This window comes from Thermothelomyces thermophilus, chromosome 1 (genome assembly GCF_000226095.1).
Source record: "Thermothelomyces thermophilus ATCC 42464 chromosome 1, complete sequence".
In the NCBI taxonomy this organism is placed as follows: Eukaryota; Fungi; Ascomycota; class Sordariomycetes; order Sordariales; family Chaetomiaceae; genus Thermothelomyces; species Thermothelomyces thermophilus.
This window is the reverse complement of record NC_016472.1, coordinates 2529710-2556522: the sequence shown is the minus strand read 5'-3', so window position 1 is coordinate 2556522 and position 26813 is coordinate 2529710. Positions and strand designations below refer to the sequence as shown.

The 26813-nt window shown below is 53.8% G+C and overlaps 7 protein-coding genes and 1 non-coding gene across 8 annotated transcripts; 2 read left to right on the top strand and 6 right to left on the bottom strand.

Annotated features, from left to right (window-relative positions):
- Positions 1-55: 55 nt before the first annotated feature.
- MYCTH_76403 (histone deacetylase RPD3-like protein) lies at positions 56-2699 on the top strand (the record flags this gene model as incomplete). Its single annotated transcript, XM_003658915.1, has 4 exons — positions 56-756; positions 845-1145; positions 1216-1757; positions 1809-2699. Exons 1-4 carry the CDS (start codon positions 547-549, stop codon positions 2697-2699), a joined length of 1944 nt encoding a protein of 647 aa, XP_003658963.1. The 5' UTR covers positions 56-546.
- A 1420-nt stretch (positions 2700-4119) lies between these two features.
- MYCTH_2141608 (uncharacterized protein) lies at positions 4120-6879 on the bottom strand (the record flags this gene model as incomplete). The annotated part of the gene is made up of 1 exon (XM_003658914.1): positions 4120-6879. The coding sequence occupies one exon, from the start codon at positions 6877-6879 to the stop codon at positions 4120-4122; it is 2760 nt and encodes a 919-aa protein (XP_003658962.1).
- Positions 6880-8347: 1468 nt separating this feature from the next.
- MYCTH_2295424 (protease) lies at positions 8348-9987 on the bottom strand. Its single transcript, XM_003658913.1, has 3 exons — positions 9155-9987; positions 8878-9020; positions 8348-8799 (listed from the first exon to the last, which is right to left on the bottom strand). The coding sequence occupies exons 1-3, from the start codon at positions 9569-9571 to the stop codon at positions 8502-8504; spliced, it is 858 nt and encodes a 285-aa protein (XP_003658961.1). The 5' UTR covers positions 9572-9987; the 3' UTR covers positions 8348-8501.
- A 5542-nt stretch (positions 9988-15529) lies between these two features.
- On the bottom strand, positions 15530-16753 carry MYCTH_76393 (uncharacterized protein; the record flags this gene model as incomplete). Its single annotated transcript, XM_003658912.1, has 1 exon — positions 15530-16753. The coding sequence occupies one exon, from the start codon at positions 16751-16753 to the stop codon at positions 15530-15532; it is 1224 nt and encodes a 407-aa protein (XP_003658960.1).
- Positions 16754-18983: 2230 nt separating this feature from the next.
- MYCTH_110317 (lactate dehydrogenase) lies at positions 18984-20213 on the bottom strand. The gene is made up of 2 exons (XM_003658911.1): positions 20074-20213; positions 18984-19986 (listed from the first exon to the last, which is right to left on the bottom strand). Exons 1-2 carry the CDS (start codon positions 20101-20103, stop codon positions 19057-19059), a joined length of 960 nt encoding a protein of 319 aa, XP_003658959.1. The 5' UTR covers positions 20104-20213; the 3' UTR covers positions 18984-19056.
- Positions 20214-20861: 648 nt separating this feature from the next.
- Positions 20862-20943, top strand: MYCTH_t51. Its single transcript has one exon. It is a non-coding gene; the product is annotated as a tRNA-Arg (tRNA).
- An 876-nt stretch (positions 20944-21819) lies between these two features.
- MYCTH_2295416 (uncharacterized protein) lies at positions 21820-24127 on the bottom strand. The gene is made up of 2 exons (XM_003658910.1): positions 23612-24127; positions 21820-23527 (listed from the first exon to the last, which is right to left on the bottom strand). The coding sequence occupies exons 1-2, from the start codon at positions 23767-23769 to the stop codon at positions 22054-22056; spliced, it is 1632 nt and encodes a 543-aa protein (XP_003658958.1). The 5' UTR covers positions 23770-24127; the 3' UTR covers positions 21820-22053.
- A 1740-nt stretch (positions 24128-25867) lies between these two features.
- MYCTH_2295414 (uncharacterized protein) lies at positions 25868-26794 on the bottom strand. Its single transcript, XM_003658909.1, has one exon. The coding sequence runs from the start codon at positions 26572-26574 to the stop codon at positions 26122-26124; it is 453 nt and encodes a 150-aa protein (XP_003658957.1). The 5' UTR covers positions 26575-26794; the 3' UTR covers positions 25868-26121.
- Positions 26795-26813: the final 19 nt, after the last annotated feature.

The window sequence follows — 26813 nt, the reverse complement described above, 5'->3', positions numbered from 1 at the left end:
TAAATGCCTGGTTCGCCCAGCTCGTCCTCGCCCTCGCCGGCGCAGGGCTGCTCTCCTCGCTCAAACCACTCTACTATTTCGGCAGGTTCCTCAGAAGCGCACTCGGATTCCGAGGAAGAATACTACTACGAACGCCTTTCCCTCCACGAGCCCTGGAGAGTCTATCCTCGCTTGAACTTAATTAAACGTCACAGACGGAGTGTACCTCTGGCGGAGTCGGACGACGATTCTGATCACGATTCCGACGACGAAGCTGAGAGTAGCAATTCCGACAACGAAGCTGACAATAGACCCGACCTTGACGCCGGCAACAATTCCAACAACGGCTCCGGCGACCTGCTGAGTGACAACTACCAGCATAGCAACCAACTGAGCACGAGTCGACCCGCGCCGCAGTCTTCGCACACAAAGCCAAGGCCCGGCCAGGTTTTTTTCGACCCCGTTGCCTGGAACGCGGTCGCCGCCGACCTCGACACCCGAATTACCGAAGCCATCGACAGCGCTTTTGCTACTGTTGCCAGCGAGACACCAGCCATCACCAACACCATGCCGAGGACCACGGATATGTCGGGGGTCGAGCGCACCCGACCGCTTTACACCATTGTCAACAATGACAAGAAGAGGGTGGCTTACTTTTACGACTCCGACATTGGCAACTATGCCTACGTGACCGGCCATCCGATGAAGCCGCACCGTATTCGTCTTGCGCACAGCCTGGTTATGAATTACGATGTTTACAAGTTCCTCGAGATCTACGTAAGTCCATCTCCGTGCTTGTCGTCAGGCACACACAATTGCTGACCGAAGTTCTCTTTTTTTTTTCTCTTAATTTGCTTCGCAACAGCGGGCTAAGCCTGCAGTCACGTCGGAGATGACGCAGTTCCACACCGATGAATACATCGAATTCTTGCAGAAAGTTACCCCGGACAATATGGACAGCTTCATGCGGGAGCAAGGCAAATACAATGTCGGCGATGACTGCCCGGTCTTTGACGGCCTGTTTGAATTCTGCGGCATCAGCGCCGGCGGCAGCATGGAAGGCGCTGCTCGTCTCAATCGCGAAAAGTGTGACATTGCAATCAACTGGGCCGGCGGTCTGCATCACGCCAAGAAGAGCGAAGCCAGCGGGTTCTGCTACGTGAATGGTACGTGCTCGTGGTGACAGCTTTGTGAAAGTCGATTGCAGGCAACTCAAGCTAATCCCTCCATCTACAGATATTGTGCTCGCCATTCTCGAGTTACTCCGTTTCAAGAAACGCGTGCTCTACGTCGACATTGATGTTCACCATGGCGATGGCGTCGAGGAAGCTTTCTACACGACCGACCGTGTCATGACAGTCTCGTTCCACAAGTATGGCGAATACTTCCCCGGCACCGGTGAGCTCCGCGATATCGGCATTGGCAATGGCAAGCACTATGCTGTCAACTTTCCCCTGAGAGACGGCATTGACGACGTCACGTACCGGACCATCTTCGAGCCTGTCATCGAAGCGGTCATGAAATACTATCAGCCCGAAGCAGTCGTTTTGCAGTGTGGCGGCGACAGTCTGTCCGGCGACCGTTTGGGCTGCTTCAACCTGAGCATGCGTGGCCATGCCAACTGCGTCAACTTTGTCCGCAGTTTTGGTCTGCCTACTCTGGTCCTCGGCGGCGGTGGCTACACCATGCGCAACGTTGCCCGCACATGGGCTTACGAAACGGGCCGGCTGGTTGGTGTGGAGATGGACCCGGTCCTTCCCTACAACGAGTATTACAACGTAAGTCTAGTCGTCTAGATCACCTGTCGTACTTGACGCTGACTGTCGCAGTACTATGGGCCTGATTACGAGCTCGATGTGAGGGCGTCCAACATGGAGAATGCGAACAGTCCTGAGTACCTGGAGAAGATCAAGATTGCGGTCATCGAGAATCTCAAGAAAACCGCCCATGCTCCCTCTGTTCAGATGCAGGATGTCCCTCGCCAGAGCATGGGCATGACCGACGAGCAGGAGGCTGAGCTTGATGACCGCGACGAGGATGAGAACCCGGATGTCCGCGTGACCCAGCGCCAGTGGGAGAAGCGCGTGCAACGCCAGGACGAGTTTGAGGAGTCTGACGATGAGGACATCGCTCGCGCCAATGGCGTCTACAAGGCCAACGGTCGTTCTCGCCAGGAGACCACGTTCCGCAACACCACTAAAGATGACGATACCATGGAGATTGACAGCGGTGTTGCTACCCCCCCGGAGCCTGCCGCTGAACCGGCTGCCGATAACGACGACACCATGATTGACGAGACAATGGCTGAGGCATCGACCGAGGCTGCCCAGACGGAGGCGCCGAATCCTGATGCCTCCGAGAAGCCTGCGGACACCGAGAAGGCGAAGACTGACGGTGATGGCGACATCGATATGACTGAGGCTGCCCCTGCTGAGGACAAGGAAGCCGAAACCGCCATTAAGCGCGAAGAGGTTGAGGGTATCACGGCGGCTGAGGCGGAGCCGGCCAAGAGCCCTGCTCCGGAGAGCACGGCCAAGGCTGCCGAGGAGGGCGAAGCTCCCGCCACGAAGTCTCGCACCTCCGCCTCTCCGGAGGCTGTCGGCAAAACCGAAGCCAAGCCGGCCGAGGAGACTCCGGCTGTCGAGACCTCCGGCGACAATGCCGCCGCCGCCGCCGCCGCCGCCGAGAAGAAAGAGGATGGTGAGGAGGCTAAGGCCTAGGTTCGGCGCCCCGCTGCAGCCGATGTGTATACATCAGTCACGTAAGGTGGTTTTGCGACGGCGTTTTAGGAAGGCAGGAATCGGAGCAGGATTCGGCGGCTTTGGGTTTGCATTTCGGATCGGTGTTTCTGTCTTTAGCTAACAACCTTGCATTATACCATTATGGGATGCTTTTCACGTCTGCGGCTGCCTTCGCTTCTCCCTTCGCTTCATGAACTCCTGTGTATTTCCACCTCAGCTGCCTTGTCTCAGTGGCCGTTCCCCGCCGTAAAGAGCGCAACTGAGAGAGGTCCACAACAAACTGACCACACATCCACTTGGTTGACGGTACGAGTCATCGACAGTTTTGGAACGGCGCTTTGACTCGCGAGGTTGTCATCAAACTAGCTCATACTATAGTGACTGAATGTCACTAACTCGAGATTTTGTCTAGGGTAAGGTCCAACTTCAGCTCAAGCTTCCTAAAACGACAGCATCAAATCTACGCTGCCTCATGCGAGAGTGGTCGTCCAGACATGACAGTTGCTTGGCTGTTCCTGTGCTCTCCCCTGATCCCAGCCCTGTCTTTGTCGTCGCGTTGCAAGGTCTCCCCGAGTTGTGTTTGTCGCCTTTACGACCACGTCTCTATTACCCCTGGTTTTGTCTCTTATGTGTCCGAAATCTATCCCATGCTTAATTCTGCTAGGGAAACCAAAAAAAGATAAATAAAAAATAAAAAATAAAAAATAAAAAATAAAAAATAAAAAATAAAAAATAAAAAATAAAAAATAAAAAATAAAAATAAAAAAATAAAAAATAAAAAATAAAAAATAAAAAATAAAAAATAAAAAATAAAAAATAAAAAATAAAAAATAAAAAATAAAAAATAAAAAATAAAAAATAAAAAATAAAAAATAAAAAATAAAAAATAAAAAATAAAAATAAAAAATAAAAAAAATAAAAAATAAAAAATAAAAAATAAAAAAAATAAAAAATAAAAAACATAAAAAACATAAAAAAATAAGCAATGTTGTCTATATGAATGTATATCGTAAAAACGCCGCTTCGCTATGTGTTTTTCCCATTCTATCCCAACCCGATGAGATGATGCAGCAAGAACCGAACAGAACCTTTTTTTCCACCGCGGCACGCAATCCAAATCAGCAATCCAAATCAGCAATCCAAATCAGCAATCCAAATCAGCAATCCAAATCAGCAATCCAAATCAGCAATCCAAATCAGCAATCCAAATCAGCAATCCAAATCAGCAATCCAAAGATGAAGCAATGACATCCCAAGGAGGAAAACGAAGCTCCAGGCCCCAACCATCGCCAACCCCTTGTTTCTCCTTCCTTCGTTGCTCCAACAACAGAACGAACCACAACCAAAAAAAAAAAAATTAACAAATAATAGAATAGCATTCCATCATCGCACCTGCACCTCAGAAACTGAAAAGCCCGCTTCTTCTCTTTCCAAAGGGATACACCAACAGAGCACTCAACGAGAGCCCCACCGAGATGTTGATGGCGACCTGGATGACGCTAAAGAGGACGCTGAAGGCCGAGTTGGTGAGATCCCCGCCGCTGCCCGACTGGGACGTGGCGGCCACGGACGTGTTTCCGTTGACGACGGTGCCGTTGGCGAGGAGGGTCTCGTTGCGGACGATCTGGTCCGCGCTCGTCACGCCGCTCAGCAGCGAGCCGCTGGCCGCCAGGCCCGAGGGGACCTGCACAAAGATGGCGGGCAGCATGGCGGCCGCCGCGAGGCCGTAGCCGATGTGGCGGGCGCGCGGGGCGGGGCCCCCCCGCGCCGCCGCCGCCTGCGGTTTCATGGCTCCTCCTCCCATCTCCAGGTCGCCCGCGGCGTGGGTTTTCTGGTTCGAGATGGTCTCGTCCGAGTCGACGGCAGGCGGGCAGTTATAGTATGGCGAGTGGCGCGGGCGAAATTTGCCGGCGAGGCGGTAGAGGCGCGGCTCGACGTGGTGCTCCCACATGTCCAAGAGCCAGTTCTGGGTGTAGCGGCCGAGGCGGGAGTAGAGGTTGGCGAGGACGCCGATGGTGAAGGCGCCGAGAGAACTCGGGACGATGCCGTTGCCTTTGAAGAAGCGGGAGGAGAAGTTGTTGACGCAGAAGCCGGCTAGGGAGATGAAGACCTGCACGGGCGTCTGCTTCCATTTGGCTTGGTTGATGAAGCAGAGGCAGAGGGTGAAGGGGAAGACGAAGAGGAGGTAGTAGTTCTCGGGCGGCCGCTTGGTGTACCAGCTGTCGCCGACCGAGCAGTGCACGTCGCTGACGGCGTTGCTGTCCATGTATCCGTAGATGACCAATCCGATGGTGAAGCCGTATCCGAGGAAGAGGGTGTAGATGAGGGCGTACACCATGCGAACCGAGCCCGACACCATCTGGTGACTCTGCAGCTCCAAGCTCGCGCAGAGCACCATGTAGCCCGGCAGAATCAGGGCGATGGATGCCTGGGCGAGGGACGAGAAGCAAAAGAGTGTGCCGCCCCGTATCGAGCCGAAGACGCGGGCCAGGAACGAGGTCGCCACCGCTGCGGTAATCTCGAAAACATTGGCGTACAGCTCGTTCGAGGGAGACAGGTAGAGCTGCAAGAACCCCACCAGGCAGCCGAGGATGAAGCAGATTGGCATGTCGATGTAGCGCCCCTCGAAGCCAAAAGGGGCAACCATTGCTGAGGCGATGCCGTAGAGGATGATACGCAACCAGACGGGGAATTTCGGCTTGCGCGCGGTGATTTCGTCTAGACGTGCTGTCGCCTCGTCGACGCCGATGCGATCGTGCACCACCTCCTTGTAGATCTCGTGGACGTCCCGCAACCGGCCGAAGTCCAGGCCCTGGCCCGCGCGCACAATCTTGACTTCGGTGGTGTGTGTGTTGCTGTCGTCGAATGAGATGATCATGGTGTCCGGGAGATATAGGAACTGGCCCTCGATGCCGAGGACACGAGCCGACATCCTCATGTACGCCTCGAGCCGGTGGGTTGGGGCACCATAGGTCATGAGCGCCCTGCATAGCTTGAGGAGGTAAGTATGGCGGTTGATGATCTCGGCGATGTGGATCTTGATCCGGTATTCTTCCGCTTTCTTCTTGGACTTGGCCGTCTTCCTCGACTTGCTGGCCTCCTGCTTCACCTTTTCGGAGACTGCCTCGGAGATGTCCTTGCTAGAACCCGGAGCGGCGAATACGAAAGACGATTCCATAAGGCCCGTCAAGGTGCTCGACGACTGTGCCGCCCGCGGTCGCGAACGGCGGCTGTCTGGCTTCGGTGTGCTTGACCTAGACGTCGGCGGAGAGCTCACGGGCGTGCTTGCGGCGCTGGAATCGGTGTATGCTGAGCCGTATTTGTCTTCGGCATTGTAAAGTTTGAGCAAGGTGCCCAAGATTCCTCCCTTGTACGTCGGGGGAGGGGGCACATATTCCACGTCGTGCTCGACGGGAGTAGCAGTGCCCGATCTGGGGGGGAAGAACGAGTTGATCAGAGGGCTTTTGCGGCGCCGGTGAGCCTTGACGAGTTGGTCGGCCTCGAGGTGTGCGTTTCTACGCCGTCTGAGCATCTCCGAGTCTCCTTCCGGTCCCAAGTCTTGCGCAGCGGCGGCTGCTTGGTCGAGCAACTGATCATCATGATCTACCGTTTCTCTCCCTGAATCGACCGAACTCCTGCCTGACACGGGAACGGACGAGGTCCCGACGTCATAAGCGAGTCGGTCAGCCCGGTTCTTTGCTTCAACCTCGGATCTGTGGGGAGCCGTCGGCATCTCGTCCGGCGTCGTAATGGCTGATGATTTTCGAAGCACTGGACGGGGTCGGCTCGGACCGGCGTGGCTTTCAGCCCGGCCGCTGGTCTGCTCGCCCTCAAAGTACCGGGCAACAGCAGCAGCCAGCTCTGCCTCATCGACAGACGGTCGCCTGGTTAGGCCTTCAGGATGCAAAGGCGTGGACCCGTTGCTGTTTGGAGACGGCGTGAAGGAGAAGTAATCCTGGGCGTCATTCTCCGGTTCGCCCTGTGCGGTATGGAATGGGCTGCCGGGACTATTTGCCGGAGGCTGCCTGTCGCTGGCAAAGCCAACCCTCTTCTTCTCCTTGCCCTTTGGCGGCAGGGGGGCTGGAGAAAGGTCCCGTCGCTGCTCACGGCCATCATCGCCCGGCGTCGTTTGGAGTCCAGGTGCAGGCGGCGACGCCATCGCTGCGGCAAGACCCGTCACTAGTGTGAACCCCTGATCCCGTGTACGCGGCTGTGATCGTCGTGGGCCGGGCTAGAGGGATTGCAGTACACCATAAAAGAGTATAAGGAGAAATCTCCAGTTCGAGATTATGCTCGATCGTGATTTCGCCTGATAGAGCCCTTCCCAAGAAAGCTGGTTCCACAGAGATTTGGATTGACGTCGGTGGGGCTGATAAGCAGGTTATCGAAGCCTGGATCGACGTGCTCCTCGAAGGAGGACAAACACTTGGTAAGGGATCAATAAAAGGATTGACACGAGGAAGAGGTGTGCGAGAGGGGAGTTGCGGGATCCAAGATTCCCGGCACAAGGGTGCGGTGACCTGGCTTCTTCAAAGATCCTCGCTGCAGAAGCGGCATCCAGAAGCCTGCCGCCGCCCTGAGGAGTGGAACCGGTTGTGACCATGGAGCTCAGGATGGGGTGTTGTCGAGCGCTCCGGCTTTAGCTCGGAGGGCCAAGGGCCCGCAACGTTGTGGTCCAGAACATTGAATCCAGGACTGTTCTTAGTCGGCCCTAACTATAACTACCGCCCGCCCTCTCTGTTCAAGCCCAAAGACAAATGGGGCGTGCTCGTATCTTGAGAGGATTGCATTATCCTCCGCCACCTTGGTGGGCCGTCTGGGTTTCGAGTTTCGAACTTTTTTTTCCAGCAGAAAAGGAGGGATTGCTATCCTGTGAGCCCCACCAAACGTCATCAGCCGAAACGTAAAAGCGTTAGCCGGTCCGTAAGTTTCGCATCCGATCTAGTGTACCCGCCCTAGTGTACCCGCCGGTAAGCGGTTGCCACAAAACCGGTTGCATCGATTGCATCACAAAGTTGGGATAACTCACCTTGTGCATCTAGCGCGCGGCCACGCCGTGAACAAGTCACAATGGGAGAGCTCCGATAGCGCCATACCCTGCTCAAAACTGACACGGGATATTGCGAAGCGACGCGACCCTTGGAGAATTGCTAGCTTGTGTAAGTGCTAGGATACAAACTATACGTCGAACGTTGGCGGCGGTCGGTGCGGGTCGGTGATAGGGCAACGGAGATATCAGGTTGCTGCCCGATTGGCGCTGAAACAACATCGATGATGCACGTGTTGCATGTCGGTGCAGCGATTTGATCAGGGATTGCTGAGACAGCGCTCGCATGACCGCAGAAAAAACAGGATAGTTGATGTCAGGGGTTGATGTTCGTTGATGCGGCTCATCCGATCCATTGGATGTCCCGATCCATTGGATGTCAGGCACACACGAAAAGCTCCCCTGCAAAATCCGCCACCGCGCCCGCCAGGCACAACAAGAAAACTAAGGCATTGCATGAAGAACAGTGCACCGACCACCCGAGACCCCTAGACCTCCGTACTTGAGCTAAGGTAAGGTACTACAGAGTAAGTAGGTGCGTCTTCAAACTCTACCAGGGTACTACTCGGTACGTGCCACCGAAGCATGACCCACAATTCTCGAAAACGTTGGAATCTGAAATGTGGAAGTCGCATTTCTCCGAATGCACGCCGTTTGACGTTGCTCTCAAGTCTCGAATTCTACTAAAGCATCAAGGTGAAGAACAAGCAAAGTTACCTCCTACACGCCCTCGTCTAGGGTTTTGAGACGACTACAAAGTTGGAGTTGTCGTAGGGCTCTGGCGAGCACAGCACGTTGCCGTTTTCGTCCCGCAGGTGCACCATGGTCGCCCCGTCGAAGCCCACGTTCTTTCCGCCGACCGTTGTCGCTCCGGAGTCGACGAACCACAGATCCGCAAAGTTGGCCAACGCAACCTGCTTGCCCGATTCGTAGAAATCCTCCAAGATCCACTCGGCATCCCGGCGGCACAGCTGCGGCCCGTTGTTTAGCTCCAGGGTGACCGACGTGCCAGTATCCGCGTTCTCGATGACTCTGATAAGAAGAGCATGAACAGTCAGATCGCTGTCGCCCGACCCAAGAAACCCACCCACCCCGGCCGGCCGCACTTACAGAATGGCGCTTGAAGCATCCTTGGTCGTGATATTGACCGACATCCACTCGCCCGCCTTGACCTTGAGGCCGCTGATGGTGTAGGAAGCTTCTGGGTACCACTCCCACCATGCCGAAGCGCTCTGGCCCCCGTCCGAGTTGACCTAGTGTAGCGAAGTGGTTATTAGTTTGCCGTCTTATCATCGTTCACCGCTTGTCTCGGCCCTCCCCCCCCACAAAAAAAATAAAATAAAATAAAATAAAAAAACCTCAGGATCACCACAGGCCTGGTTCTTACAATGGTCGTCACGCCCGCCTGCAGTAGGGTCGTGTTGCACGCGGCCCCATCAATCCCAACCCATGCAGCGGCGAACTGCGGCGCCGGCGTGCCTGGTCGCAGCGTCAGGTCCGGGGCGGTGAAGTAGCCGAGCACGCTCTTGATGCCGTCCGAGTCGGACGCGTGCTGCGACGCACCGCACCAATTGGCGCTGTAGCTGACGGCATCCCTCTCGACCGTCCTGTTGTTCTGTCCTCGACGGGGTCGAGACGCATGCCAGCGGTGTTCCAGGGGCGGGATCCGGACGAAGCTCAGGCCGGACGCGTCGACGTCCTTGCCGTGCTGCTTGACGCTCGCCACGAAGCTCAGTTGCGCCGTGACCGTGCAAGCGGACGATATCAGCGAGGCGAGCGATAGGGAGCGGACAATGGACCACATGGCGTCGGGGCCGGACCGGTTGCTGATCAGCGCTTGGCAAGACGGGGACTTGGTCGTCGATCAGCGACGGGAAATTTAGGGATCTTCTTCTCACAAACAAGGCGCACAGGGTGATCGACAACGACCGACGCAGAGAGAGAAGTCACCAGCGGCAAACCGAAATCGTCCCTCCCGAGATGTGGGACTCGGGCACTCCGGGGGGTTGTTGGAGGCTATTAAGACGGCTCTTCCAAAAACTGCGAATTTCTCGGTTCCACTCCCTATTTCGGCCGCTCATTTATTGGGCTCCGGAAGTTTTGCAGTGGTAACGTTCCCGTCAGTGCGCCTCGAGCAATCCAGGTTTGCCCCCTTCCGTAGTGATTGTTTTCGCTGGCTAACGCGTCTAGCGTTGCATTTCTGCCACCCCACGATCCCTTGGGGGGGTAGCGGGTTCCGGTTACTACGGATTAGTGTACGGATTACGGAGGTTGGCTTCAAAAGATATTACAGTGCCCAGACTGCCAAGACCTCCATATACAGTACGGATCCGTATAGTCAGCCAAGACGATTCCCCACCCTCCACAGCCCTCCCACTTACCAACTTACCAGCAGGTAAAACTGGCTCAAAACTAGCTCAAAACCAGGCTATTTTGAGCATTCCAAACAGTATTCAATTCGCTATTTACAAGATAGTCAAAGTGGCTCTATTTTACCAGTAGTTACGTCGCTTTCCCCTAGACTAACTACTTACAAGTTACTGACTTCTACGATTTCCACGCAGTAGATACAGAAGTTCTCCCAACCGAAGTCGATCCTCACCATTAGCTTCTTCCAACTTAGCTTCCTGTTTAGCCTTCGATTTCTGACACCATTTGCGCTATACGCGATACCCTGGCTCCTCTTATCTAGGCGACAGAGGGTCAGGAGTAGTACCCTCCTTATATTCGTTCCCCCCAGCCAGCCGGATCACCTATTTGATATTGCCCTAAATCCTCTTAATATATCGTTATATCTACTCTATTGGAAACTCTCGCCACTGCCTAGCCTAATCTTTTTCTAGCTAGATACGAGAATTTAGGATCTTTCGCCTCCTATAAGACTGTTTAAGCCTCGCCTATATAGGCTTAATAGCATTAAGGTTAGGTAAGTTTAGTAGCCACTTTAGGACCTTAAACCTTGCTTCCTCCTAGAGCTGACGATTCTATGTGACGAACCCAACTCAGACTACTTCTGAAAGGGTTCAGACGAAGGTGGATTGAGCGGAACAAGCAGGCAGGTCGTCTGAGGGATTCGGTGAAGCCAAAGGGTTCACAACAACACTGAAGTTGTCTCTCACAGTAACTAGCAATTCCGGTGAGTACTGTGATTGTGATTGTTACCACTGGTGAACTCCAGAGTCCACCATAACGAGCGACTATCTACATGTATATATAATCCTAGTGATCACTCGTGATCACGGTGATTGTGGGTGATCGCATGGTGGTGGTCACCCTGATCACTGGTGAGCGTAGTGATCACTGTGCTTCCCATGTTGCAATTGGTCCTTTCGTTCCTCCGGCCTGATTGGCCCGTCTGTGCCGGTGGCCCAGGCGGCATCTGCATGCATATTTCCGTGACATTCTATTGAGAGGTATAGGTACTAGCGTTATCTTCCTATATAATATAGACAAGGCTATACTTCTTCCTAAGTTCTTCTATAAAAGGAAGAAACAAAGGAAGTAAGACTTCCTATTAGTAATATATCTAGTTAATCCCTTCTTTCCCCTAACGTACCTGCTTACTAGTCTTTGTAGTATACCTCTACGATGGTTTACGACCTCCTTTTCCTACTAGGGATAGTCTCTTTATCTTCGTCTTTAACTCCTATACCTATTGAGCTTCCTCCTCGTAAGCCTTATTATATATATCTATCAGTTCCCAGTACCGTGCTATCATCTTTGCTAACTCCTTTAGCTAATAGTAATAGGGACTAATCTTAGACTATATATAATAACCCTAGAATATAAAAGTCATCTGGCCCTTCTAACGCCTCTTAATATAATAAAGGCTATTTGCTTCCTGAGTTTGACGCTAGATATAACGTTTTCTATAGACTATGCCTAAAATAATAGAGGTTTTATCACTCTAGACCACTTTCTTCTAATCCTCTAAGGTCTAGTCTTTAACCTGTATTGCAAATTCAAGACAAGCTATCTTCTAGGCTTTATTTAATCCTAGCTTAGTTATTAACTTAATATTCTTAAACCTAGCCTATTTTAACTATCGCTAGATTATTAAAGGACTTAGCCCTTTTCCGCCTAGATGCTAAGTAACTATCTTAGTAATCTATTAGCAGGAGTATTATCTTATAGTACTATTCTTAGTTACTACCTATTTAATAACCTAGGTAATAGATTTAGTTACCACTTTTAGCCTTCCAGATTTTAGAGCATTTGTAACATACTTATCCTTGACAGGGCTACCTAGTATATATCCCTACTCTTTTGCTCTTTTCAATATTATATAGAATGTCCTCTCTTTTATCCTAGTTATAGCCTCGATTTCCGATATCTTAGCTCCCTTTAAATAGAGAATCAGAGCCTATACCCGTTAGGCAGGAGTCGTATATTTACGGCTTGATTTGGTAGGCATTAAAGACTCGGTCAGGATAGACTCGGTCGGGATAGACTCGGTCGGCGCCATTATATAGAAGGCACTACAAAGGCTAATAACTAGTTAGTCAGATCTATCAAATCGACAAAAGAAAGCTTACCAAAACGCTCTAAAAGTATCATAACTACTAGATCTGGAAGACTTGGTGGACTTAGGTAAAAGATTAGGTAGGAATAAACCCTAGATGTGCAGGGGAGATCACTAAACCATAGAAATTACAGTACAAATAGGATCATTAGTGCATTTCGTACGTTGTCATATGCCAAGCCTTGGCACAGGGCTGTAATATCTTTTGAAGCCAACCTCCGTACAGTACACTAGGACAGGGTTATGTCCGAAAATAACCACAGGCATTCCGGCCACGGCGGGCCGGAATGGTCTCGGCACATTCGCTGCATGCTAGCGTGTTCTGAAAACGGTTGTGATCGACCAGACCGATACCAAACCTTTGGGTCGAAAATGCAACACCAACTGACCAGAGTTTCTGTACTGTGTACACCAGAACCAACAACCGCGAAGGTGCTTATTATTTCCGTGGGATTCGGAGCTTATTCTTTTTCTGCAGTTGGTGCCCAATGGCATGACTGGGGAGAGAGTCCTCTCAAGATACCCACAACCTCCACGCCGGGCCGTTGCGGCCCCCGAAAATTACAGTCCCGCTTCTCATGCCGACAGCAAAGAATCCGTGAACAATGCGAGATTGCGCCATCTTCGCTCATTGCTTGTCGACCGCCTCTTTGCCTCCATGTTCGCAACAGAAGCCAATCGCCTCGTCAATGCCTTGCCCATTAGTTACCTCCTCCCGACACCATCAATCAAGGTGGAAGGGGGAGTAGAAATGCGTGTCAGGCCCCTGTAGATTGGTTCGTCGGATAATGCTCTTTGTCTCTGGGTGTGAACCAGGGGAGGTGCCCATATTCCATCCACGTGCATGGATAGTTTTTTTTTTTTCCTGGTGTCTCCCGAGAACTCTACTTCCATATGCCGGTCGGTATCCCTGCATGCATTCCAAGGCCCTGTTTTGAAACACATATCCTCCGAAATACCAGCCGGCGGACAAAGAGTGTGGCATGGTTGATGGGTTGCTCAATGATATGCGAAGCAATCAAATGGCCTTTTTTGATTTCTGAATTTCGAGCGCTTTGGCAATAGTTATTGCTGGAGAGCGGTTTGACTGTTCGCAAACCCCCATGCCCAACGAGAATGTCTAGTGTAATTAGTGCGCCAGGGTTTGAAGACCCGCAAACCAGCCATGATTTTATTTCTGAACACCACTGAACATGTCCTATCAGGTGGTTCAACCCAACTAGCTGTTGGCGGAGAGAAGGATATCCGCTCAATAATTGCCTGATGATGGTCATCGGGGCTGATCAGTTCCTTGAGTATCTAGGTGTCTGAGCACGCAATCCGCTCACGATTCCCCATCCATAAAGCAGTGTAAAACAATGACAAGTCATCTAAGTGGGGACTTTCCTATTTCCTATTTGAGACGGCTTAGGCAAATCATCATACGTAGTAATTCTCTAACAGATGATAATTATTATTATTACTATTATTCCTACACCGCTATACTATAGCACGCCAGAGCCTCTCGAGTTGTATACAAAGGAAACCGTACCTAATAGGCCGGATAAAAACCCAAACAGATGATAACTAGCATATCCCGAACCTTGCCAACCGTGAATTAATGCCGCAGGATAGGGTCATTATAGTTTTCTCTTATCAAGAAAACAAGTGACAAAAATCAGAGATTAGACTCCAAAGAGAAAGGATGGGCCCGCTCCTAGAATCATACATCCATCCCTCTTGATCGCCCAGAGATGGTCCTGGCACCAGCGCTCATGGCCGTAGAGGTTCTCTGGTATCTCGGTTACCATGGGTGTAGTATTGTACAGAGCAGTAAACTCAGACACCTGCGCCCCAAGCTACCTCGTGTACGCCGATCAGTCGATTACCTCCTTTACCTTTCCACTCACTTCCGGCGATCGTGACTGTCTGTCTATCTCAATGTCTTATGCGAGAAAGGTTGGTGGTCTATACCGTGTCGTCCATTGCAGACGCGTAATAATGCGATGTCTCGTAACATGTTGGTTGCCTGCGTCCAAATGTTGGGTGCCTGGAGGGAAAGTAATACGCTCACAAGGGGTGCTTAATACACCCTAGATCATCTCTCCGAAGTAGGGCCAAGGGAACTAAGTGACACGTTTTCGGAACATTCATCATCTGGGAACGTAGAGAAATCTTCAATGCCATAACGCTACTCGAGGTCCTAACGATGCGGCCCTCGAGCACCGTGGGGTTGTGAATTGTGCTGCCGGATCAAACTGCTTCGAGGAACCAATCTTACAGGACATGTCAATAACAAACGCTTCACGTGTTGTGGTAATGAACATGAATTTGGCAGAATGTATCACCATCCTCCCTGCGAACTGGTCGTGGCTAAGGGTGGTAGGATTACTCTTGAGGCTACATGATAATTAGTCGTGACACGCAAGCAACCTACGAATGTCGCTTGTGTCGTTAGGTGAGTGTACGCGTAGTACTATGTAAGTAGTTAGAGGTTATGGCAGGATGCCACAGGGCTCGCGGGAAGAAGACGGATGTTACCGATGTTACAACCGTGGGACTTTTGCGCTGTCAGATCAAAGTTCTTACACATGATGGGACCCTTTCATACACTTGCACGGTTCAGCTTTCCGGCTTCTAAGAAAGAGCGCTTCAACATGCCGAGCACCGCAGAACCTTGTGCGGGCTTCTCAAATGGCCGGATCCAGTATGACTGACTCACAGGACTGCTCAGGCTTGTGACTATTAGTCTTAATCCTTCCGCCTGCTCGTTCATTGTCAGCCTCCAAGGGCATCAGAGTTCCGAGGCTGCCTTGGCGGCCGCAAAAGAGGGGCCTCGAGCTGCAAAGTCGGGGAGGGGACGGGAGCCAATGACTCAGCCCGGACGAGTCATTGTTGATTGGCCCTCCGTCCCCCGCAGCATCTTGCAGGAATACATTCACTTCGGTTTCACCAGGTGCAAACAACGACAACATGAAGATGCAAAGAGATGGCAAGAGTTATAAAAAAAAAAAAAGGAGAGAGAGAGAGAGAGAGAGAGAGGAGAGAGAGAGAGTCAACGTTGATTCATTATATATCCCGTGGTATCTTCCGTAACGCCAGTGCCAACCAAGTCCCAGTGACAGCCCCCCCCTTCTGATCCATGCCTTTGAGCCAGAATGTGCCATCCCATGACCACCACCCAAACATTAGTACTAGATCGTGACCAAAAACGTATATAAAGAACCGTATCTCCCGCTGAAAAAAACGGCGGCGGCGTGGTCATTCGAGCTTCAAGAGCCTCATGTATTTCTCCAGCACCAGGTTTCGGTCGTTCAACTTCCACCGCAACCTCTGGTCCTCGTCGATGGTGATGGCGTCGGCGTCCATCCCGACCACCTTCCCCGGGGCGGGGGTGACGGGCACGGCCCGATCGATGAGGTCCTCGAGCAAGGCCTTGTGGGGCAGGGCGGACCACTCGGCCTCGTAGAGGAGCCACTCGCCGAGGCTCTTGAGCTGGGGCTTCTCGTCCGGGTCGAGGCCGCCGCCGGCGCCGCAGCTCAGGCGGGCGAGGCAGCCGACCAGCATGACCCAGGCGACGGCCTCGGGCGCGCTGGCGGAGCCGGGGGGCTGGCGGAAGGCGACGGTGCCGAAGCCGCCGGCTCCGGCGGCGCTGAGGCCGGCAAAGTCCCAGCGGAAGGCGTCGTGCAGGAAGTCGGCGCCGGGCTCGGCGCCCAGCGCGGCGCCCGTCGGCGACGAGGCGCTGCACCAGCCCATGCGGGCGCTCAGGCCCTCGAAGGTCGGCTGCTTGTCGATCCGCTCGAAGCACTGGGCCATGGGCAGGCCGGCAAAGTAGACGTTGTTGCGGTTGCTCTTGGCCCAGACGCTGGTGCGCCGGTACGGGGGCACCAGCGCGTCCAGGCAGCGCTCGAAGTAGAGCGCCGACTTGGCCAGCGCCTTGGCCTGCTCGAGCGTCCAGTATCCGGCGGCCGGGGCGATGTGGATGTGGGTGAAGCACTGGTGGGTCGTGGTGACCTCGAAGTGGGCGTGGAGGGTGTGCAGGACGCTGCGCAGGGCCGCCTGCCACACCTCGGGCCGCTTCGAGAAGCGCGCAAAGGGCGAGACGAGCTTCATGCCGAAGCGGTAGTCAGCCGGGCGGGAGGGGATGCAGAGCTCGCTGGCGATGGTCCACTCGCGCGACGAGACGGACGTGGGGCGGGCGCTGGCCAGGTGGTTGGGGATCCCCACGCGGGTGAGCTGGGTGCTGATCTCCTCCTCGAGGCCCGTGACCGTCTTGTGGTTGCGTTTCCTGCTGCGGATTACCAGGCCGAGCTCGACACAGAAGCGGAAGTCAGGGGCTTCGATGCGCTCGGGCTCCATTGGCAGGGGGTAATGGACGCTGGCCCGTCGGCGGCGGCGGTGGTGGTGGTGGTGATGCGTTGCGGGCTCGTCGTGGCGGCGACGGTGGTGACCGGCCTCAGGGGCCACGTAGGTGAAGTGCGGCATCGTGGGCAGTGGCCAGGTGACTGTTGATGGGCGTGGATAGTATGACGAGAACGAGATGAGTTGTCGTCAATGGTCGACTGTGCCGATGAGCCTGGACGACCAGGTTCAGGTTCAGGGGGCTGCGAGCCCTATATACACAGAGGTTATCCATGGCCAGATTCTGATGGAGGGTCAGCAATTCTCCCGAGATCATTGCGTTCTGCCTGGAAGTCCTGCGCCAAAAGCGAATAAGAGGTCGAGTAACGGTGAGGACGTCACCTGCATCCGCGGCCGCAATTGACGGCGGCCGCCGGCTGGAGGGGGCTGCCGTATGGCTCAGAGCGGTCTGGAACCGGGGAGGGAACCAATCCGGACCCTCAAATCTCATGCGCGTTACCAAAGGAAATTGAGGACGCAGTCGCAGGCAGCAAGACGCGGGGGAGGGGCATTCCGCCTAGCTAGGCAGGAATCAGCGAATGGCGTACGGAGTACCGCAATTCTCACACAGGGCAGGACTCCACTTTTGCATTTTCTCCCGGCATGGAAAGTGTTGATGTGGTTTGTGTGGCTTGTCTCTTGCCAGGCGGCAGCCCCACTGTCTGCCCTACTAGGCGGCCGATTTTGCGAGGCCGCCAGGCGGCTACGCTTCGCATGTCCTGAATTGCAGGGCTCCAACCTACGTCACTTGGCGGCTCCGCCTCTCTGTTGCGCACAAGTCCCAAATTATGGAACCATTGGACGTGAACGCCTCAGTGGTGAGGCTTAGTTGACCCGACAGTACGGAGCCGAGAATTTGGTGAAGTGAATGATGCTATTCATGGAGTACTTATCTGCTTCAACTTCGCTAGACGCGCGATTATCAGGTTGGTTGAAATGGCCGGCTCCTTGGGCGCTAGAGCAGTGATGGGAGTTGGAGTTGTTCGGCGCCAAGCTGGGTCGACAGACAAAGCTAACGGTCGAGCTATAGTTTCAGAAAAAGAATTTGATCTCGAAGCTTTCGGTTTGATTCGTGTGGTACATCGTCTCGCAGCTAGGATTTCATCCATTCAACGCCGAGTTCTATCCGGTGTGAACATTTCGGGAGCAGATCAGAGTTGTGGTGTGATATTCCTGATCCTCAAGTGTTTCACGAGGCGCGCGTTTCACCATGTTTAGAAAATCAAGGGTTTTAGGGATTAGCTCGAGATTGCCAAAGGTACGAATCGAAGCTGTTACGGTACGGTTCCTTTCAGCATCGCTAATAGTTGTAATCAAGCGCACGCGGTGATTGGACCAAACCCAACGACACCGGAGCTAGAGTGTCTTATCTCTGATTAGCGACGTCGGATGGCAGCAAAGCTCTTTGTTTGGTAGTTGTTCGGCTGTCTCCCGGCTTTCGAGGCTCTCGCCCTCCTTCCCTCCAAAGCTGTCGTGGTTTTGGGGCTATGAGTGCGCAAGCGCGCTTGCTTGGCTCCCGCGCGTCGGCTTTGTCGCCTGCTGTTCTGCGGAACAACACCTAATGAAAGAGGCGAAGTGTCGCCCTCTTCGGGACAGGTTAAAGGCCGACCAGCATCCCGTTGATGGACAGCTGAAAAGTCGCCCGCTCCAGACCCAGTTGGAAGGTTGGTCCCCAGAAATGGGTCTCCCTCCTTGTTCGAGGCCGAGGTTTGTTTCCGATCCTCTCCGGATTCGTTGGAGCTCTCGGACTCGGTGAACAAAGGCCACTCGGGGCTTGTCATTGGCTCTTCGTCATTTCGGTAAATGTGAATCACTTCCGTCTTGAAGTCCTTCCGGTGGTCTTGTAGCCAGTCCTGGGTGCGACACATTTGCTCTTCGAGCCGTCGCTCACATCGCGGGCAGAGCTCGTCGTCTTTCAGAACCGTCCGCAGCCTCTTCCGGCCTGTCCATCCTGTCTTGAGGACTTGGTTGCCATGTACTATATGGCATTTATATTTCACAAGCCGAGAGTAGGTGTACGCCTGTATCATGGCCGCGAATTGGACGAGCATCCATGGGAAGAAATGTCAATGCCAGATCGATTATCTCGTACTTATGGGTTTCTGGCAGCAAGAAAGGGGCCCGGTGAGTATTGTGTGTACAGGATCTGGATTCTCCGAAATGTAAGGCTGTTCATGTACCAGGGCAACAATGTGGGAACCAGGAAATTTGAACTGCAGACTTGGCAGAGTTTCCTGACCTTTCTCCTACTAATTACCTGATCCGGTGTATAGGCACGTTGTGATAGCTTCACAAGATCACAGCGCCCAATTTTCTTAAATCGATAGTTAAATTAACAATGCCAAGGATTGAATAATTAAAGAACAAAATGAACAGAGTTAACAGAGTTATTTCTCTAACGACATGAGGACCTCCTTAATGCTTTGGGCCGACTCTCTCAATTCGGCCTCCTCCAACTCGCTGAGGAGTAGGGGCACGTCCTGGTACGCGCCATGCCGGTTCAGCTTGCAGGGCATGCTGAGGGCCACGTCCTGGATTCCGGCGTACGTGCCGACCCTCGAGACCGTCATGATGGCGTCGCTGTCGGTGACGATGGGCTGCAGGATGCTGACGAGCACCGAGGCGACGCCGTAGTTGGTCTTGCCCTTGCGCCGGATGATCTCGTAGGCGGCCTCCCTGGTCCGCTTGGCGCAGGCCTCGAGTGCGGCCTCGTCGTGCTCCATGCGGGCCGCCCTGCAGTAGTCGTGCAGCCGCATCCCGCAGATGGTGGCGAGCGACCACACGGGCAGCTGGCTGTCGCCGTGCTCGCCCACGATCATGGCGTGCACGTTCCGCGGGTTGACCCCAAAGTGCTTGCCCAGCTCGTGCCGGAACCTGGTGGTGTCCATGGCCGTGCCGGACCCGATCACCCTCTCGAGTGGGAAGCCGGAGAGGTGGTGGGCCGCGTGCGTGAGCACGTCGACCGGGTTGGTGGCCACGACGAGGATGGTGTCGGGCGCGTGGCGTGCGATGCGGGGCACTACGTCCCGGAATAGCGCGTAGTTGGTCTTGACGAGGTCGAGGCGCGTCTGGCCGGGCTTTTGGTTGACGCCCGCCGTGATGATGACCGCCGCCGCGTGGGCGCAGTCCTCGTAGTCGCCGACGCGCACGCGCGCCTGTGCAAAGTGCGCCGCGTGGCTCAGGTCCATCACCTCACCCATCGCCCGGTTCTTGTCGATGTCGATGAGCACAATGTCGGCCGCTAACCTATCAAGGAGCAGCGCGTACGCAGTCGTCACGCCTACCGAGCCGGCACCGACGATAACGATCTTGATTGACTATCCGTTGGGCGGAGCATGAGAACGTGTACCTAGGTAAGCAGGTGTTTCATTTCTGAGTAATTCGAAACAATCCTCTTCACTGACCTTGACATCTGCTGCGTTTGGCTGAGGCATCTTGAATCCGTAAAGGTAATAAATAACTCGTCACCCCCTTTAACCGGCGATGCGGAGCGGATCGTAGAATGATCGAATCCGTCACCGGTCACACAGAGCGGATTAAGTGGTTGACTGACGTGCGGCAGCAACAGTGATGCCTCAACGTCTGAAGCTGCTGTAATTATACTCTTTTCAGAAGGAGGGGCTCAGCTGAGATCGGATGATGATGTTGGCTTGGCACACGAGACTATCTTGTCTATTGACAAATTGGCTCAAGTCTCGTCCTGTTAGCACGCTGGTGGTCCGACCTCTCATTCTCTTTCCTCGGTAGAGAAGCCTAAACTGTAGAGTTTGGCACCATCATCTTTCTCCTGAACAAATCTAACCGAGGAGATTATATGTATTTCGCGAGAACAGACACCTGACGTCATCTAATCGCAGTAGCAAACGCCCTAGATTCCGAATACCCCTCATTTCAAATGCCATTTTCCACATAAACTCGGTCAAGATCACATGCAAGCCTATATACAATACCACACATTTGTCCGACTTGTTTCAATATCACATTCTGGAAGCGAAGCCCGGGTTCTGTGGAACAGAGCACTTTATATAGCCTGTACGCCGCAGCCCACCTTCCTCCGTTTACATCGGTGAATTGCTACTCCCACATTCGGAAGGCTACGACCGCATCATATGCTATAAGGGGCACCAGATGTCTCAGAACCTCACTCTTCCTTAGTATTTATATTAAATAATTGACCGACGAAACAAAAAGGGGCCTAGTGGCGCAATGGTAGCGCGTTACTTTCCGGTAAACATGGCTGGTAAAGGTTCCAGGTTCGAATCCTGGCTGGGTCGAACTATTTTGCTCCGATCTCAAAATAACTTTTTTGTCTAATTTTACACTAGACTCTGGTATTTGTCACAGCTACCTTACAATTTCTGGGCAATCTTTCTTAAGCACCCTTTGTGCTAGTGGTGAGGGTTGATGTTAGTAAGGTCTTGGATAGATCGTTCGCTCGGAGCTGGTACAGCGAGACGATAGAGTTTTAATTATTGGCCAACATCCCTTAAACGCAGTCTCGTTTAGTCGTCCTTGTCTCCCTGCTATCATGAATGCTCTTCGAATATCCGGGTGGAATATAAGAAGGACATCTCATCTCCTTTTTCTGTAACCCTCGTGCCACAGCTTGGGATCGGACAGCATCGTAGCGGCTGTTCTGCTAGAACAACGTATGCCATTAACTTGACTCGGATGATGAGGGTTTTGGCTGGATCAGCCGGAAAACCTGTGTATCAGAGGTCGAGTTCCCGCTAGGGACGTTCCAGCCACGAAAATAATTGATATGTAATTCACTACGCTCTTGTGCAGTGAGAGACATGTAGTCTGACGCGTCGAAACCTTCCCAAAGGTAGAGAGTACTGTAATTATGTCAAGGCTCCTTCCATTATTTTTTGTGAAAAATGAGGTCATCGATTCATTTGCCATTCTCTAGTCTAAGGCGTCAATAAGGCATTTGTAGATGGATGATAATTAGCTATAAATAACATTGCATTAATTATAACACGAATTGACGTGATTTATATGTGAGTTGTGGGCATAATCGAACCGTGTCTTTCTTGCCACGATGCCTAATTACTCTTTGTGACGCTTTCATGGTGACGGGTAATTAGCTGTTAGAGCGTAATAATCGGATCCTGATCCCAGACTCTCTACGAGTCCAACGACACTAAGCAAAGGGTATACTCGGAACACTATTTAGCGTGTTGTCCAAGTCTGCTGAAAATCTTGCTTGTTAAAGTGTAAGTCTAGCTAAAGACGACTCGCGGAGGTTATAGTCGGTGACACCATAGCTACGCAGTGGTTATGTCCGTTCCGTCTATCGCCCAAGCAACTCGTGACACACTCTCTATAACAAACGCTGCGCTGGCAGCCAAATGCTATGCCAAAACAGTCTATACAGGTGCTCACGCGAGCCAGAACCACACCCTCTGCAAAAAGTTCTTGGGCACCGGCGGGCGGTCGTCGGCACAAAGCTCGTCCATCTCCTTCTTGCCCGTGAGGACGTCAACCTCCCGCGCCCTGCGGCAGATGGGCGTCCGGAACCACAGCTTGTGGCCGAGATAGAGGGCCAGGAAGATGGGGAGGGTGATGTAGGCGGCCAGGAAGTCGGCGTAGTTCCAGGGGGCAAACACCTGGAAGCCGTTGGTGAGGGTGAGCAGCGAGATGAGGATGAGGGTGGCCCAGGCGGCGTACGGCTGGGCGATGGTCTTGAAGGGCAGGGTGTGCAACAGGCCCTGGACCTTCATGGCGGTGCGGAAGCGCAGGTAGGTGATGAGCACGACGATCCAACCGATGAAGCCCGAGATGGTCGAGATGTTGCTGAACCAGAGGAAGACCTGGGCGCCGTTCTGGGAGACGTTGAGGTAGGCCAGCAGGCCGACGGCCCAGGTGGCGAGCACGGCGGCGTAGGGGACGCCGCGGCGGGTGGTCCTGGCGAAGAAGGCGGGCGCCTGGCCGGTGGCGGCCATCGAGTAGAGCACGCGGGAGCCCGAGTAGAGGAAGGCGTTGCCGGCGGACCAGGCCGAGGTCAGGATGGCGGCGTTGATGACGTGGTTCAGACCGCGGATGCCGGCGCGCTGGATGCCGATGACCCAGGGGCTGGCGCTGGCGTCCGACTTCTCCGAGAGCAGGCGCGGCTCGTCGGACGGCACGATGGCGCCGATGATCAGGCTGCTGACGCCGTAGAAGACGGCGAGGCGGTAGAGGAAGCGGCGGGCGGCCTTGGGGATGTTGCGGCGGGGCGCGACCGTCTCGCCGGCCGCGAGGCCGATGAGCTCGGGGGAGGTGATGAAGCTGAAGCCGGCGCGGACGAAGGCGGTCCAGTAGGCGGTGAAGCGCCCCGTCGCGCCCGTCCCGACGTACTCCTTGAAGGCGCCCGGGTCGTTCCAGTAATGGAACCCTATGGCGCCGCCCTGGGGGGCGCCGCCGGCCATGATGACGATGCCCAGGATGATCAGTCCGATGATGGTGATGAACTTGATGCTGGCGAACCAGAACTCGGCTTCGCCAAAGATCCCGACGGCGATGATGTTGAGGACGAGGCAGACTACGAGGATGATGGTGATCCACACGCCTACGGGGACTGGCGTGTCCCAGTAATCGAGCAGGATGGCGCCCGCCGAGGCCTCGGCCGCGACCAAGATGGCATAGGCGTACCAGTAGTTCCACCCCGAGGCAAACGCGAGGCTGCTGTCGACGTAGCGGTTGGTGAAGTAGGGCAGCGTGATGCCCTTCAAGGGCAGGTATGTCGTCATCTCGGCAATGGTGTTCATGACGATCCAGACCACCATCATCATGGAAACATAGCCGAGCCATAACGGTGCCGGGCCGACCTTGGCGAGGATCGCTCCGGATCCGACAAAAAGTCCTGTCCCGATGCTGTTCGTCCGAGTGTCAGGAGCGCTCCGGCCGGCAGGGGAGGGGTTCCAGGGAGGATAGGGAGGATAATCGGGGGGGACTCACGCGCCACCGAGGGCCAGGAATTGAATGTGTCTACTCTTGAGACCGCGTTGGAGTTGCTCAGCGCGATCCAGCGAGATGACGCCGTCGACGATCTGGGAGCCGCCCAAGGCCTCGTCCGGGGTGTCCAGCGGACTCCCTTCGTACACCTCATTCTTCATCTTGGCGATGGGAGGTACGGACTGGTGTTCTTTGGTGATGCTCCAACAGCGTTTGGGCTAGAGGGAGACGGTGACGAGACGTTGAATGAAGTACGGGAATCAAGTCGCTTATCTTTTGAGGCTGCCTGCGACCCACCGTGACAGATGCATGCGCTCGTGGCAGTATGCGAGGGTGGTGGGGAAAAGAAGCAAGAACAAACCCGGGGTTGCAATGGAATGGGAAGGGATTATCAGTTTGTTGGTATCGTTAGTACGGAGTACTACACACATGGTTCTCCTTGTATCGCCCTGGATTTGGGGATCCTGGATAACGGGACGGCAACCCCGCGGATGGCAACCCCGCAAACCTGGGGTTCCGTTGACATTGTGGTTCGTCTTCCTGGTCAAGTTGTATGTACAAACGGTCGAAATTTCATCCCAAGTGGCGATAGCTGGTCGACTGGGTGCGGGGAAGGCAACACGCCGTCACCGAACGAGATGTCAAAAAAAAAAAAAAAAAAATCGGACAACTTGCATCTGCATCAGCACACGGCGCTAACCTGGGCTTCACTGCAAGGGTACGCATGTAACGGGCCGTACACGCTAGTGTCCCCTTCGTGCCTGCGTCGTGTACCGGAGCCATGTCAGGGGAACTAGATGGGTCTGCGCAGGGGAACGTCTTTACGGAAAGTACCCCTAGTGTGCCCATTTACACACTCGTTAACTACTTCGGAGGCGAATGGCTGAGGCGCTGCAAACGACTGCGGGGGAACAACCATCGCCGCCGGGATTCTGCCCTTCTCCCAATACAGGTCTCGGCCGGCATGCGTGTCGATGACCTTCCTAATCGGCACTAGAGCGCGTGCGCAACTTCTTCGTCTAAGCTAATCTATAGAGATGATCCCCGGCGCGGCCAACCCCACTACAAGGATAGCGGGGTCCGCGGCATAGCGTCAGGGCCGAATTCTCCTTATCTTGGTGCGGTTCCCGGGGCTTGTCGCGCTGCTCAACCGCGACTATCCGAAGCCCACCACAAGCACCGAGGCGGCGCCAGGCACCAGACACGGTTTAATGGCCGTCTCGGCAGTTTCTGGGTGCATGCCTCGGTCGAGAAAGCAGTTTAAAAGGCAATTGGGCGCTGTGCCGCGTTTTCCAATCATCCTTGTCATAAACTGGGGTTGGCGGCCCCAGGCAGTCCAATGCAGGCTTAGCTTCCACTCGACCGGTCGTATCTCGCGGGGTTGGCCGAGCGATTTTCTCTTCGCCAAGAAACCTCGGAAGGCTTGGCTGAAGTCAAATGGGACGGCGCTGAGCTTGGGGTCACTCGCTGAATTTTCAATGCTTTGTCCTCGGTTCGACTTGTGACAAAATAACGAACATTAGCCTGTTCTAACCGCATTACAGATTTGGTTCTATTTCCAAGGATCAAACAGAAAAAGGACGGAGTACCAGACAAAGAGGAGCATGATGGGCACAATTTCTCCGAGAAAACCCCCAATCCCGCATAACCGACCTTATCTCCGGGGGAAATCAGTCAGCTCTCAACGCAGCAACTATACTACTTACGGGTAATTGCAACCTAGCCACGTGCAGTACGGATTTCTTAAAATACGATGAATCAACTTGTATGTATGTATGTACATACATATGTATTGTGTAAGACGAAGAGGTGAAGGCGCAGCAGGTGATCCGAGAGATATCCCCATGCCAGGTCGGCTCTATACCCATCTTGAGTTAGGCATCTGAGCCCGGCCCAGTTACATACAGACTTGGCATTCTTCCCATGTCGAGGAATCTTATCAGCAGGAGGTTCGGAGAACAAGATCAGTTACGATGCTAATTGTCGCCGCCGAGAGACCTTGGCGAAAAAGGGCATCGGTTATTTTCTCGAATACCAGGAGTCTACAATTGATTCTCAGGGGCAATAAGGGAATAATTAGTAGTGTTCCACCTGTCATAAGTCGAAGCAAAGACGGTCATGTGGTGTGAACTTTTTTGGTTATCGGCTAGCCAAGGAACTGGTTTCCTGATATGGCAACTTTCATCTACTGATGATTCCAAGATAGCCAGCCGTTTGGCCATCACATGCCTTGCCTTGAAAGTAAAGGGCTATCAGAAAAAAAAATATTCCAGAATTTTCAGGAATCGTCATCAGATTTTCATCCTATAACATACCAGTACCATTTCTGCGTTTGACTGATACACGCCTGCAAATCAGGGTGGTATCAAGGACTCCCATGTCCCAAACTCTCGCTAACTCTCCCCAGAGGCTGCTCTTTCCTTCACCAATGTGGTTCCACCAAACGCCAAACGTTTTTGCTCCACATGCAGAACGCAGCCCGTTATGATTATTGCCAGGAGCAGTTTCTTGGCTCACTCGGAAACCACCGCCTGACACTTGATCTCAACCAGAATCTTCTCGTTCGGCAGCGCTGCGACTTGAACGCACGTGCGTGCCGGCGCCTTGCAGCGGTCTGGCCAGATCTTGTTCCACTCGGCGTTCATGGCGGCATAGTCGCGTCGTATGTCTGTGAGGAACACTGTCGCGTCGACAACGTTCTGGAGTCCTCCGCGGCCGTCAGTGGCTCCCCGAATTACGGTCTCGATGTTGCGCAGCACCGCCGCTGTCTGCGCGCCGCAATCCAGCTCATACGTCCCATCCGGCTTCACCACGCAGCCTTCAAACGTGCCGTCCGGTCGCCGGCTCGAGATGCCCGAGACGAAAATTGTTTTGGCCGTGCTGGGAATGGTGCGCGCATGCGGGTAGTTGGCGAGCCCTTGGGCTCCCGACTCGAGTATGAAACTTGTGCCGTTCGGACTTGCCATCGTTTGCGAAGGTAGAGGTTCTGTGTCGCAGTCGAAAGTTGTGCTCACTAACTGATGGATGCAGCCCTAGCTTTCCAGTGCTCCTTTCTCGTCTTGATACGATTCATTTTGAGTTGACAAACTCTGCATGTATCCCGCGGTGGTGGTGGTGTTAGGGATCCCCGCAGCTCACCGGACCCCGCCATCAGCAAACACCCGACTTGCAGCTCGGGCCGCCGTTAAGCCCCTCAACTGCCGCC